Source organism: Dipodomys merriami, unplaced genomic scaffold, assembly GCF_024711535.1.
Source record: "Dipodomys merriami isolate MVZ:Mamm:240054 unplaced genomic scaffold, mDipMer1.0.p SCAF_29, whole genome shotgun sequence".
Classification (NCBI taxonomy): domain Eukaryota; kingdom Metazoa; phylum Chordata; class Mammalia; order Rodentia; family Heteromyidae; genus Dipodomys; species Dipodomys merriami.
In genome coordinates, this window is record NW_027204381.1 from 8,845,152 (window position 1) to 8,858,419 (window position 13,268).

The following is a 13,268-nucleotide window of genomic DNA, read 5'->3' on the forward strand; positions in this document are numbered from 1 at the left end:
GACAAAAAAAAAAAAAAGATTATGGTCTAAATGTTTTAAACAACTCTGTAGGTTAGATATTCCCATTTGCAGCTAAACACAATAGGGAAGCAAAATCATTTAGGATTTTAGAAGTGGGAACGAGAATTTAAAATCATAGTTTAATATTCCAAAATTTACACTTTTGATAGTGAATTAATTATTCAAATTTTCTTCTAAAGTACCTTTTCATCCTCTGATTTCTGGGGATTGGGAGGAGCTAATTAGTGAGTCAGCAAGAGAAGTATTCTTTTGCAGTTTTGAATGGTGAGCTATAAGCTACTATCTGCTCTTCTTCAAGCCTGTAATTCTTTGATGTTCTCTCAACAGAGAGATGTGTCCTGGCGATGCTGAGGATGAGAATCAGGGATGAGAAGATCAATGTCAGGAAGTGTGCACTGCAGGTCCGGGCTTACCCTACACATCTTACCCTACACATTTTAAATTTGTTCCAGTTTGAAGCACTAAAAACATAGAAATACAAGGGATAAGTTTTTAAATGGCAAGGCCCTATTCGTTATTTGACTTGTTTTTTCATCACTGACTCTGTTACATATAAATTATATAGATGAACTGGAACAATATCCTCTTTTCAAACTTTCCTGCTAATAAAAAGGTCGCTGGCATTTTATCAACCATAAATTTTTTTGTGTAATTTGGTTTGTTTGGAATAGGGGGATTATGGATGAATTTTCAACAGGTTTATGAAATTAATTGCAAATATTTGTTTATGTTAAATGTTTTCTGGAGAGAGGTCTGAACTGCCAGATACTCTGGAGGGTGGAATGCTGTAGGAAGGTGGTATGGATGTATGATCTCAAAAATGTTGCAAATCACAAAGTTAAGGTTTCCCATTATCTGCTTTCAGTCTTCCCAATATTTATGCCATGTGGTTATCATTTGATGCCGTCTGTCTGACTTTTAGGTGTTGGTGAGCATTTTGAAACACTGTGACATCTTGGGTATGGAGGAGGACCTGTCAATCCTGCAGAACCACTGCCGGGACCCTGCAGTGTCTGTCCGGAAGCAGGCCTTACAATCTCTTACTGAGCTGCTTTTGGTGAGAGGCATATGTGTGTAATGCATGATATTTTACACTAAAAATAATGCTGAGGCTGGGCGATAGATAGCTGAGTGATAAAACACATGTTTTACATGCACGAGGCCACAGTTTGATCCCCAGCTTAGACTTCTCTTTTTTTTTACTCACTTAAAAAGTAATTCTGCATAATAATTACCTTGTTGATAAATGTCAAGTGGGTAGTCAGGAACTATCAAGATGGAAATGGAGCTGTAGCTCAAGTGGTGGAGTGCTAGCCTTGAGCCAAAATCTCAGGGACAGTGCCCAGGCCCTGAGTTCAAGCCCCAGTACCAGCACCAGAAAAAATTAAAAAAAAAAAAAAAGAGAGAGAGAAAGAGAAAAGAAATGGACCTAGTAATTCATTGTGGTGTATCAACAATGTAAGAGAAAAGGAATCTTTCCATTACATTTGATAGCTGCCTACTGTTAAATATTATTAGAAACTAATGCTAAGCCATGCTAATGCCTTTGATTTCATCCTGAATCTCAGAAAATGAAATTTTAAAATTAAGTTGGTTAAGCTAGAGGCCTAGAGTAATTTTTGTCAGTTAAGATATATGTAGAGGATGTTGCCAAAAGAACAGATCCTAATAATGCTATCTACAATATACTTCTCTCAACTAATTAGCTGTTGAAGACTTTTGAAAGGGTAATTATTTTTTTTATTTCATGAGAGAAGGCTTAATGCACAGCATGTTTTGACTTTCTCTGTCAGCATTTATTCTAATTGTTCCCTGGGATAAATATTATTTGCTTTTAGTTTTGAATGCCCAAAAAAGCACTGATTACTAATAATAAAATAGTGACTTCAATGTCTAAGTTTAAATTTTCAGTATGTTTTGAAGTAAGTCATATTTTCCCCCCAGTGCTTTTTATTTCTCCTTTCTGCTCCTTTTGTAATCACAGGCACAATTTTGTCTTTTCCTAGTGCTAAGATTGCACCCTGGGGATTCAAGCATGCAAAGTACATACTCTACCTCCGTCTGTAGCCCCATAGATGTGATTTATCTCTATCAAACCTTCTTTTTTTCCCCCCTTTTTGTTGGTTGTAGGGCTTGAACTGGGCCTGGGTGCTGTCCCTGAGCTCTTCAGCTCAAGGCAAGCACTCTGCCACTTGAGCCACAGCGCCACTTCCAGTTTTCTGGTGGTTAATTAGAGATAAGAGTCTCATAGGCTTTACTGCCTGGGCTGGCTTTGAACTGTGATCCTCAGATATCAGCCTCCTGAGTAGGATTAGAGGTGTAAAACACTGGTGCCCAGCTCAAACCTTCTAATGTAGTCATTTTTCAAACCTTAGGCACAACCAAAATGTGTGTCGATCCAAAAGGCCTGGCTGGCAGGCATCATCCCAGTGGTGATGGACTCGGAGAGCACTGTGCAGGAGAAGGCCCTGGAGTGCCTGGACCAGCTCCTGCTGCAGCACATTACGCACCCCAGCAAATTTCACGCTGGGGATGGCAGCCAGGTGCTTGCATGGGCACTTCTTACTCTTCTCACCACAGAAAGCCAGGAACTGAGGTCGGTTAACTGTATATGGCTTATGTTTCTCATCTTGAACCATCAGCTCTCCAAGTTACCTAAAAATGTGAAAGCTTAATCTTGGTCTGTTTTTTTCTTTTTTTCTTGACCTATTCACATCTCATAGCATCATATGCATGACTGACTGCTTACGGGTTCTGGTGGTGATCACTTCTATTGCTTTCTGGTTTTAGGTTGGTATGTTCATATGTAGTACAAATGGCTATAACTGATAGTTACAACCTATCAACTGTACCTTTCCCAATACTGGCTGAAAGGTGACTGCAAGCTTTTGCAAGTTAAACTGACGTGTTGTTGTTGTTGTTTTTTCCCCTGTTTCCTTGGAAAGGTATTTAATAACACTGAATATTTTTTTCCATTTGATAACAATACTGACTATATACTATGTATATTGTATCTTGTTATGATTTAGGATTTATGATGATACATTTTAATCTGTACCTCAGAATGATTGTTTGTGTTTGAGCTCTGTTGTGAACTGTTTTTTGTTGTTGTTTCTTTTTTAAATACATTTCTTTAACATTTGGATATGGAGGAATTATATGCTAGAAGAAGTAGTAGATTTTGTGTCATAAACTGCTACTCTCTGGCCTTGGAAAATCATTATTTTTTCTCTCTCTGTCTCTCTCTTTTTTTTTTTTTTTTGCGAGTCCTGGGGCTCAAGCTTGGCCTAGACACTGTCCCTGAGCTCCTTTCTGCTCAAAGCTAGTACGCTACCACTTGAGCCACAGCAGTCACTTCCAGCTTTTCTGTGATTAATTAGAGATAAGAGTCTGACAGACTTTCCTGCCCAGGCTGGCTTCAAACTGTGATCCTCAGATCTCAGCCTCTACTGAATACCTGGGATTATAGGTGTGAGTCACCAGAGACTGACTGGAAAATCATTTGTTTCTATGCTTTAGTTTCTTCATTTTGAAGTGCCGCTCATTATATTACACTTTTTTTTTTTTTCTCAAGGCTGTGGTTTTCCATTTGAGCTATAATTTCATTCCCAGCTTTTTGGGTGGTTAGTGTGAAATAAGAGTCCCATGGACTTTCCTCCCCAGCCTGGCTATGAACTGTGATCTTTCAGGTCCCAGCCCCCTGAGTAGCTAGGATTCTAGGCATGAGCCACTGGCACCCAGCTTGTTTATACCATGTGTTAAGGTCCTTTTTGGTATGAAAACTCTTATTACTGATGGTGCACTTACTCAGATGTTGTCTCTGTACTAACTAAATGCTTTGCTAAGAACCAGAAACATTAGAATCTGCTGCTTCATAGGGAGATGTTAGCCCACTCACTCAGCGTGTTAAAGCTTAGTGGTTGTGATAAAAGGTAGTAGCCATTTTTACATGGGAAGATGCTGGAGGTAGGGGTCATTTCATTTTTTCTATTTTTAAACTTAGTAAAGCATGTCTAGAAAATTGCAAACCATAAGGTTAGTAAGAACTAAGAAAATGTGTTTATGTATCCAAGGTCAAGCGATAGAGCATTACTCAGCACTGGGCCCAAGAAATGCCCTTGCCACTCATACCTCATTTCCTTCCATTTAGCAGCCCTCCCTCCTCCTCCGGTGCAGCCAATCCTGTGATTTTAACATTACATATTACTTTCTTCTATTCTGCAACTTTACAGAAATGGATTTCTGTGGTATGTTTTGTAAATCTGGCCTCATTCATCATTATTTGAAATGTTACTATGTATACAGCTTATTCATTTTCATTATTATGAAAATACAAACACACATAGATATGGTATTTATGACTCAGCCACAAATAATTTATTCTACACTTGATAGATAATTGAGTTGCTTCCCGGTCTTTACTTAGATATACTTCTACTATGAATATTTGTATGCTACCCATTGCCTTGTGCATACTAGACAGATGCTCTGCCACTGAGATAAGGCCTTGTTTGTTTTGTTTTTGAGATGGTTTCACTATGTCACTCAGGCTATAGTCAAATTCACAGTCCTACTTCCTCCTAAGTGATGGATTTCAGGTATCACACCCAGCTTTTAGTGGTATTTGTGATAAGTTCAATTTGTGAGTAGTTTCCTTTCTGGATACTGTATTTTTCAATAAATCTGCTTTTGGCCAGACCTCAGTGGTTTACACCTATAATACTAGCTACTCTGAAAGTTCAGAGCCAGTCCAGGTAGACAAATATGTGAGACTCTTATCTTTAGTTCACCAGCAAAAAGTGGAGATATGTATAGAGATGTGGTTCAAGTGACAGAGCATCTGCTATAAGTATAAAAGATGAACAAGAGCTTGAGCCCCTGAGTTTAAGCCCTAGTAATAGAACCAAAAACAAAAGAAAAAAAAATCTGTTCTTACCATAGAGTATTTTCGGTTTTTTTGGGTTTTGTTTTTTGTTTTTTGTGCCAGTCCTGGGGCTTGAATTCAGGGCTTGAGGCACTGTCCCTGAGCTTCTTTTGCTCAAGGCTAGCGCTCTACACATGAGCCACAGTGCCACTTCTGGCTTTTTCTGTGTATGTAATACTGAGGAATCGAACCCAGAGCTTCATGCATGCTAGGCAAGCACTCACCACTAAGTCACATTCCCAGCCCTCACCATAGAGTTTTGTCTATATAATCTCCTAGAAGTCTGATTTGTTTTTCCTTTTCCTTTAGTGTTCAGCCTTTAACTTACTGCCACTGACTTGTGCATCATACTAGTTAGGAATCAATTTTGATGTTTTTAAAAATAAAGATCTATTAATCTGGAAATGCTAATTGAAAAGAGCATCCTATGTTGCCTACTTTGCAGTATCATCTTTATAACAAGTGTTTGTAATTTCAGTTCCCAGTTGTCTCTTCTGTTTTACTCCCTTCACATATCCATTCCTTTTTTTGTGTGTCAGTATCACAGGTGTAGTAATTGTTGCTGTATAGGAATTCTACCTGTCTTTTCCCTGCCCCTTTGTAGCTTTTTAGTGTTAACTTCTTTATTCTTGGCCTTTTTTATTTGTATGTAAAAAGTGAGTTTTTGAAAAACTGAATGGAAAGAAAGCATCTACACTAATTGATGTAACTACATAGTAAAGACTTGTATAGTATACCTTTATTAAAAGGCATAAATGTCCTGATGTGTTTTTATTTGGTTTGGTTTTTGTGATGGTACTCGGGCTTCAACTCGGTACTGGGGCTTGAACTTAGGGGCCTTGGTGCTGTCCCTCAACTTTTTTGTTCAAGGTTAGTGCTCTACCACAGCTCTATTTTGGGCTTTTTGTGGTTAGTTAGAGATAAGAGCCTCTCAGACTTTTCCTGCATGGGGTGGCTTTAAACCACAATCCTGAGATCTCAGCCTCCTGAGTAGCTAGGATTATAAGTGTGAGTCACCACCACCTGGCTTTGTCTAGATGTGTTTTGAATTGAGTTTTGATATAGTTTGCTAGATGTGCTATAGCAGAACTGTCATGTTCTGGGTAGCTTCAGTAATAGAGAATTAGTCTGTCCCAGTTAGTTTGGATCTAGAATTCCAAGATTAAGGTTTCAGCAGCTTTGCTTTCTCTTGAGGCCTCTCCTAGGCTTGCAGAGAGCCACTGCCTATCTTTGTCCTTGCAGGGTCCTTTTCTGTGGACATGCCTGTCCTAGGGTCTCTGGGTTTCCAAGTCTCTTCTTGGGAGGACAATTGTCAGCTTGGATTAGGTTGAGCCCATATGGACTCAGTGACACTTCATCAGTTCTTCCAAGGCCAGGCTGCAGGTGTGGTCATGTGCTAACATTATAGAAAGTAGGGCTTCAGGCAACAATGCTTGATAAGAAATGTACTCATTACCTTGTTCATGTAACTGTAACACCTCTGTACAGTATTTTCACAATAAAAAAACTTATTAAAAAAAAAGAAAGTAGGGCTTCATTCAGCATAGGAATTTTAGAAGAATACACTTCAACCCATAACATGCTTCTAAAGGGAAAAGGTTACATCTTAGAATGGAAGTGTGGCTCAAGTGGTAGAGCAACCATACAAAGTTAGCAAGAGCTTCTAGGCCTTGAATTCAAGCCCCAGGGTTATATCTTCAGCACTAAGCCTAACCAATCATATTACCTAGCATCTAACAGGGCTTCTCTTATTTGCCTAAAGGAGTTTCTGTTCAACATGCCAATTTATATGTACAATACATCTTTAAAAAACTTATTGTAAAGGTGATGAACAGAGGGTTACAGTTATATAAGGTAATGCATACATTTTTTTAAACAGTTAACCCCTCCCTCATTTTCTTCTGCTTACCACTCCCTACTCCCTTCCCCCCCAGATTGTAAAGTTCATTTCCAACATAGTGTCTAGTGAGTGCCATTTTGGAATTGGTTCATCCTTTGTCCTGATGTTTCGGTGATTCCCCTTCCCTTCCACAGACCAGATAAACATATATGACAAAAAAAATAGGTTCTTATTTCTAATTCTTGAAGTTCATTTTGATACGCTTCATTATATATGGTCCTATGTACAATGCATCTGTATCAACGTTACCCTTCCATCATTCTCCATGTCAGATGTTTGTGTATAAGTGTCGTTGGGATGTAGGTAAGAAGGGTCTCAAATAAATTAACAAATTTTGTTTGTTTCATGTAGTACTGAAGTTTGAATTCAGCAACTCATGCTTAGTAGGGAGATGCTCTACAAATTGAGCCATACTTCTTTTTGCTTTATTTTCAGCTATTTTTCAGTTATTTTCAGATAAGGTCCTACTTTCCCCGCCCCCTGCACAGGTCAGTTTGGACCACAGCCTTCCCATTTACACTGCCCACATAGTTGGGGTGACAGGCACAGGCCACCCTGCCCAGCTATTATTGGCAGCTTGCTAATTTTTTGCCCAGACTGTCTCCTAACCCCAGACTTCCAAGTAGCTAAGAGTACATGCATGAGCTACCATGGTTATCTGTGAAGTTATATTCTTTGCTTTAAAGAATAAATAATTTATGAAGGGCAAAATAATCACATCTTACTCTATAAAAGATCTAAAGAAAATACCTAGTTTCTTTTGGTCAGATATGCTAGTAGCTAGATCCTTTGCATAGATATTTTAGGTGTCAATGAGATCCTGCAGCTGCTGAAGTTGATACAGTTTTATATACTTACGATTCTCCTCCCCCCCCCCCCCCCTGCTTTTTTTCCAGCCGCTACTTAAATAAGGCTTTTCATATATGGTCGAAGCAAGACAAGTTCTCAACCACGTTTATAAATAATGTGGTATCTCACACTGGCATGGAACACTCCACACCAGCCTGGATGCTGCTGTCCAAGATTGCCTCCTCATCACCACAACTGGATCACACAAGTATAATTCAGTCCTGGGAGAGAGTCAGCAGGTTTGCACGCTCTTACCATAGTTCCTCTCATCACTGATGGCCATTGAACAGAGAGCTTCTGTTTAAATTCTGGCATAAAAATGAACATGAACTCAGGGCCTTGTGCTCTTGCTTGGCTTTTTCCAGAACTCAAGGCTGGTGCTTTACCACTTCAGCTTCAATTCCAGCTTTTTGCTGTTTAATTGATGATAAGAGTCTCTGGTTTATCTTTCCCTAGGCTGGCTTTGAACCAGGATCCTCAGATCTCAGCCTCTTAAATAGCTAGGATTATGGATGGGAACCTCAAGAATTACTTAAGAGCTGGGGGTGTAACTCACTGGTAGGACTTGCTTAGCAAATATGAAGTTCTGAGTTCAAACTCCAGGGGGCGGGGGAAGGATCACTTTACAGTGCTCAATTTACCCGTTGTCCAAGTTCATTAGGCAATTTAATGTTCCTACAGCTTAACCCCCAAATCATAAACTTCCTATATTAATAATCAAGAAGAAAAAGCATTTTGTTGGCAGCAGAATGTTGAGTGTGGTTCTGTTACGGCATTTCTCCTTTTTCTCTAGTCAGCAGAATCCAAATTCTAACACCTTAGGACATATACTGTGTGTCATGGGACATATTGCTAAACATCTTCCTAAGAGCATACGGGACAAGGTGACGGGTGAGTTTCCCTTGAAGAATCTTTCTTGAAAAAGCATTGTTGTTCACTTGTTGTATTTGTAAAGTATTTTTAAGAAGGTGAACTTTAAAGGTCTTGACTTTCATAATAGATGTCATCAAGAACAAGCTGAATGGATTTCATTGGTCTCTGGAGGTGGTCAGCTCGGCTGTTGATACTTTGCAGATGCTGTGTAGAGCGTCTGCAAGGACGCCTGCAGAAGAACAGGTATGGCACCCCGTTCCCTTGCCATGTTTCTTCCTTGTACTTGGACATGGACATGTTGCTCATGTATTAAAGATGGAAGCGTGTTCTGAATACCCTAGGAAGCCACTGCTACAAGGCCGTGCAGGTTCTTCCCCAACAAGATCTGGCCACTACAGATGTGCTTCCCTTAGACAGCCCCACCTTGGCTTCAGGCTTTTAGTAAGGTGTACCAGCTGGCTGACACTCATTTCCTGGTTAGAATGCTGCAAGATTATCCCTCATTCTAGGAACATTTAATGCATGGCTTTTTTGCCTAAGCAGAGAGTTCACTGCACACCAGATGGCTTTTGATCTTCTGATAAATCATAATCCTGAGAGATCCCTGTCCAGTTACTGTGAGATTACATTAATCAAATATCTCTTGGTGATATCATGTCCCCAAGTAGTTCGGTAGCCTATAGCTAGTGGGTTTAAATAAATATATATACATATACATATATATATATATATATATATACACACATATATATACACACACATAATATATATACACATGTATATATATCTGTATACATATAACATATAAATAAACATATATGTGTATATAACTATATGTATATATAACTACATATATATACAATATATGTGTATATAACTATATGTATATATAACTATATACACAATATACATGTGTATATAACTATATATAACTATACATATATGCATGTATATGTATATGTATACATATGTATACATACATGCATATATGTATAGTTATATATAGTGATATACATATGTGTACATATATACATATGTACATATATACATATATATATATACATATAGTTATATACACAGATATTTATTTATGTAAATACATGATCATACATCCAAATCAGTGACTTGGGAAGAGACTTGCTTTGACTCCCTTGAAAGATACTTACTGCAGTATCTATAAAAAATCCTCCCAACCCTGTGTCTTCTGTTTTTATCATAAGAGATTCCTAGACAGTACTAATCAGAATGAGAAATCAGTGCTACGGCTATTTAATAATGATTATAGAGGTTGCTGATTAATTAAGTAATTGCTGGAATATACTTAAGTTTTCCAGAATTAATTTAAAAAAATCTTCATCTTGCTACCTAGTTATCGTCCCTCTTTTCCTATGTTTCTATAAGTCTCTTTGTATGTTACATTGTCTACTTATAATAACAGATCAGATACAGTAATGTATTATAACTTTTTTGCTTACAACTTAAATATCAGGATGCACTTAGCTTACAAAAAAAAACTTCAGCTGTTTTTTTATGTAAATAGTGGCTAGTATTTTCCTAGTGTCTGCCTTTCAGCAGTAAAAGGAATTCAGTAAAAGGAATTCTTGTGTTCTTTTTCTAACCTTTTATCTCAGGACCCAAGAAACTGCATAAAGAGCTTTTGAATAAGAATCATTTAAAGGAGCATATTTTCATAGTCTCAAGCATAAAGGTTCTGTTTTGAGTCTAGTAAGAATAAGGAGAGTGAAATGGAGGAAAATGGGAAAGTCTAAGGCAGTTTTGAAACTGACCTAGATAGGGTCCGTCATACTAGTTTTCCTGTGGCTGAGTTGTGACCTAAAAGTCTCCGATACCTTCTCCAGTTTTCTTTTCACCAGCACTAGCTGGAAAAAGAATTATCTCTGAGGTGGGCTGTCAGGATCCTAAGTCATTTACTGACTTGGAAGGTGTAGTCATTAGAACAGTATGCTATATTATTATTAGAGCCTGGGAGAAAGACAAAAAGGTAGAACCTGTAAGGTAGAAGCAGGATGAACTTTGGCCAATACCACCCCTCCCAACCCCACCTAGTGGGAGGCAATGGAATGACACCCCTGATTTCCTCAAAATTGTTTATTGTTTATTGGTATTAGTTCATTTCCTCTAAACATACTTTTCTTTTTCTCTGTAAATGAATCTTTTGTATGTTACAAAATACAAGAAATTACCCCATATATACAACAGTATATATGAAAAGACTTAGGTCTTTGTATATTTTTGTTATCTATGAGTTTGGTATGAGTTAGTGGTCTTTTATGGCCACCATTACAATCTAGATGAGTTCTTGGAGTGTTTTAGTAGAAATAGTGTCTAGGAGAAGAAGAGTGATAGTCTTGTTCTCTGCCTGGATAAATCAAAATTGACAAGTTTTATAATTTATCTCAGCAATGATGGACTTAGATGTCGTCTGAGAACAGTTCAATGTGATGGCTACCAAGAAAGTTATACAAGGATCCACTGAAGGTCTAACAGAGGATTCAGCATGGAGAGGAGAAAAGTTATGTAGGATGGACCACCTAGCTATGTTAATATATATGAAGAACTTTCAAGTAAAAGAAGTGTGCGTGTGTGTGTGTGTGTGTGTGTGTGCGTGTGTGTCCCAGTTGTACCAATAGGGTAGGAATTACAAGGAGACAAATTTAGGCCAACAGAAGCCCCTTACTGAGGTTCACCTAAAGTGAAGGGACTTGCTCAGCACATATCCCCAGTCACATGGGTTCATGAGAATGTGGGCCATCCGTGACATGAGCTTCTATGTGGAGTGAATCCTAGCCTTGGTCTTGACTGCTTTTTTGTGCTCTGATTCAGAGTTATTATTCAGACCACACCAAATTCTAGTCTTCAGCTTTCCTACAAATTAGTCTCATTCTCCTCATCAGCTAAAACCTCTATATTTCAGCAACTCTCTTAGTCAACATGTGGTGGTTTGGATATACCCCTATTAAAATTTTAGGTGCAGTTTTGTTTTTTTTTTTCTCTACAGAAGTGGAGGTATGGTAGAGCAGCAGCCTTGTGCAAGAAAGCCAAGTTAGAGTGTGAGGCCCTGAGTTCAAGCCCCCCATACTGATACCAAAAAGATTTTATAAAAAAAAGGATAGTTTTGAAACATTCTAGGCTATGTCAGAAAAAACAAACCCAACAACAACAACAACAACGTTTTGTTTATATTGGTTATCCTATAGTTTGGCAAACATTGATGGGTGCCATGTTATATTACTACACTGCTGTCTGAAATTTCCCTTAGCCAGTTCCCATAGCCAGGTGGCTAAGAGTGGGTTATGTGGTTGGCTAAACAAGGGGAGAGGAAAGCTGCATGAGATGGTTGGGCCTTTTGTGCATTTGAAGATCCTACAGGCTCTGAGGTGGGCCACTCAGGAGCTGTGTGGGACACTTCAGAAGTGACCTGTGATTTGCTCTAGGAGCTGATGAAGCACGTGTGTGGGGATGTGCTCTCCACCTGTGAGCACCAACTCTCCAGGATCCTTCTGAAGGAGGATGGGGCAGCGACTGTAGAGGAAGACCTGTTGGTAAGCAGACGCTTTTCCTCCCCACTCCTTTCTCTTTATTTTAGTAGGATTTTTATTTTATTTTATTTTGTTAATCATGAACTCAAGGCTTGGGCATTTCCCAAGACTTTTTTTTTTTTTTTTTTTTGCTTAAGCCTTATGCTCTACCACTTCAAGCCACAGCTCTACTTCTGTTTTTTTATGATGGCTAATTGGAGATCGAATCTCACGCACGGCCTTTCGTTCTCAGGCTGACTTTGAACCTCAATCCTTATTATCTTGGGGAAAACTTGATAAAATGCATTCCTCATTTAGCTTTATGAGAAACTTGATTTCAACAAGCACAGCCCAGTGGGTGTTTGCAAGCTTGGTAGACTAGTGTCAGTTCAAGCTAAGAAATAATAAGGTAAGAAGGTAATAGTGTATATTTAGGGTCTTTTATTTTAAAATAATTAGTGTGTCTTAGCTATTTGAGCATCCAACTGTGGAGCTGGGAAGTAGGGCTGATCAGTTGGAATGTAAAATGAAAGGAATGAATTGACAATCTAAAACATGAATCTACCTAGGAATGCTTGGCTAGCCTACATGGCACTTCTACTTTAGAAACAGTTTCAGGGTCGAAGTCGAATGAGCCAGGACATATGAAGCACTGGCTTTTGACAAATAGGCTATGTAATGGTTATTTTGCTTCTAAAGAAAGCAGTAAGAGCTGCTATTTGAATTACTTTAGAAGCACAATTTAACCAAACTTGACTTTTACTGATTTGTTTAAATGAGTACAGCAACTTTATTTTCTCTTCTTTTTTTTTCTTTTTGGGTCCATAGCTGGGACTTAATCTCTATCTGATGCTTGCTTTTGCTCATTGGCTGATGCTCTACCACCTGAGCCATGCCTCTAACCCTTAATGGGTTCTTTCTTTCTTTCTTTCTTTCTTTCTTTCTTTCTTTCTTTCTTTCTTTCTTTCTTTCTTTCTTTCTTTCTTTCTCTTTCTCTTTTCTTCTCTCTCCCTCTTTCTTTTTTAGAGTGCTTCTTTTCTATGCTCAGTTTCCACTTTGCCAGCTTAAGCTGTGGTGCTTATAGACAAATTTTAGAGTTATTACCTAGAAAGCCATTGTGCCTGAGGCACACAGACACAGTCAGTAGTAAATACTATCATTG

At 38.4% G+C, this 13,268-nt stretch overlaps 1 protein-coding gene across 1 annotated transcript in view; it reads left to right on the forward strand.

Annotated features, from left to right (window-relative positions):
* Nucleotides 1–13,268, forward strand: part of Ncapd3 (non-SMC condensin II complex subunit D3) — a 56,614-nt gene that overhangs the window by 20,448 nt on the left and 22,898 nt on the right. The window contains exons 14-20 of the mRNA XM_070038336.1: nucleotides 349–422; nucleotides 944–1,078; nucleotides 2,397–2,617; nucleotides 7,742–7,933; nucleotides 8,488–8,585; nucleotides 8,695–8,810; nucleotides 12,023–12,130. Coding sequence (XP_069894437.1) covers nucleotides 349–422; nucleotides 944–1,078; nucleotides 2,397–2,617; nucleotides 7,742–7,933; nucleotides 8,488–8,585; nucleotides 8,695–8,810; nucleotides 12,023–12,130 — 944 coding nt within the window. The remainder of the gene's footprint in view (nucleotides 1–348; nucleotides 423–943; nucleotides 1,079–2,396; nucleotides 2,618–7,741; nucleotides 7,934–8,487; nucleotides 8,586–8,694; nucleotides 8,811–12,022; nucleotides 12,131–13,268) is intronic.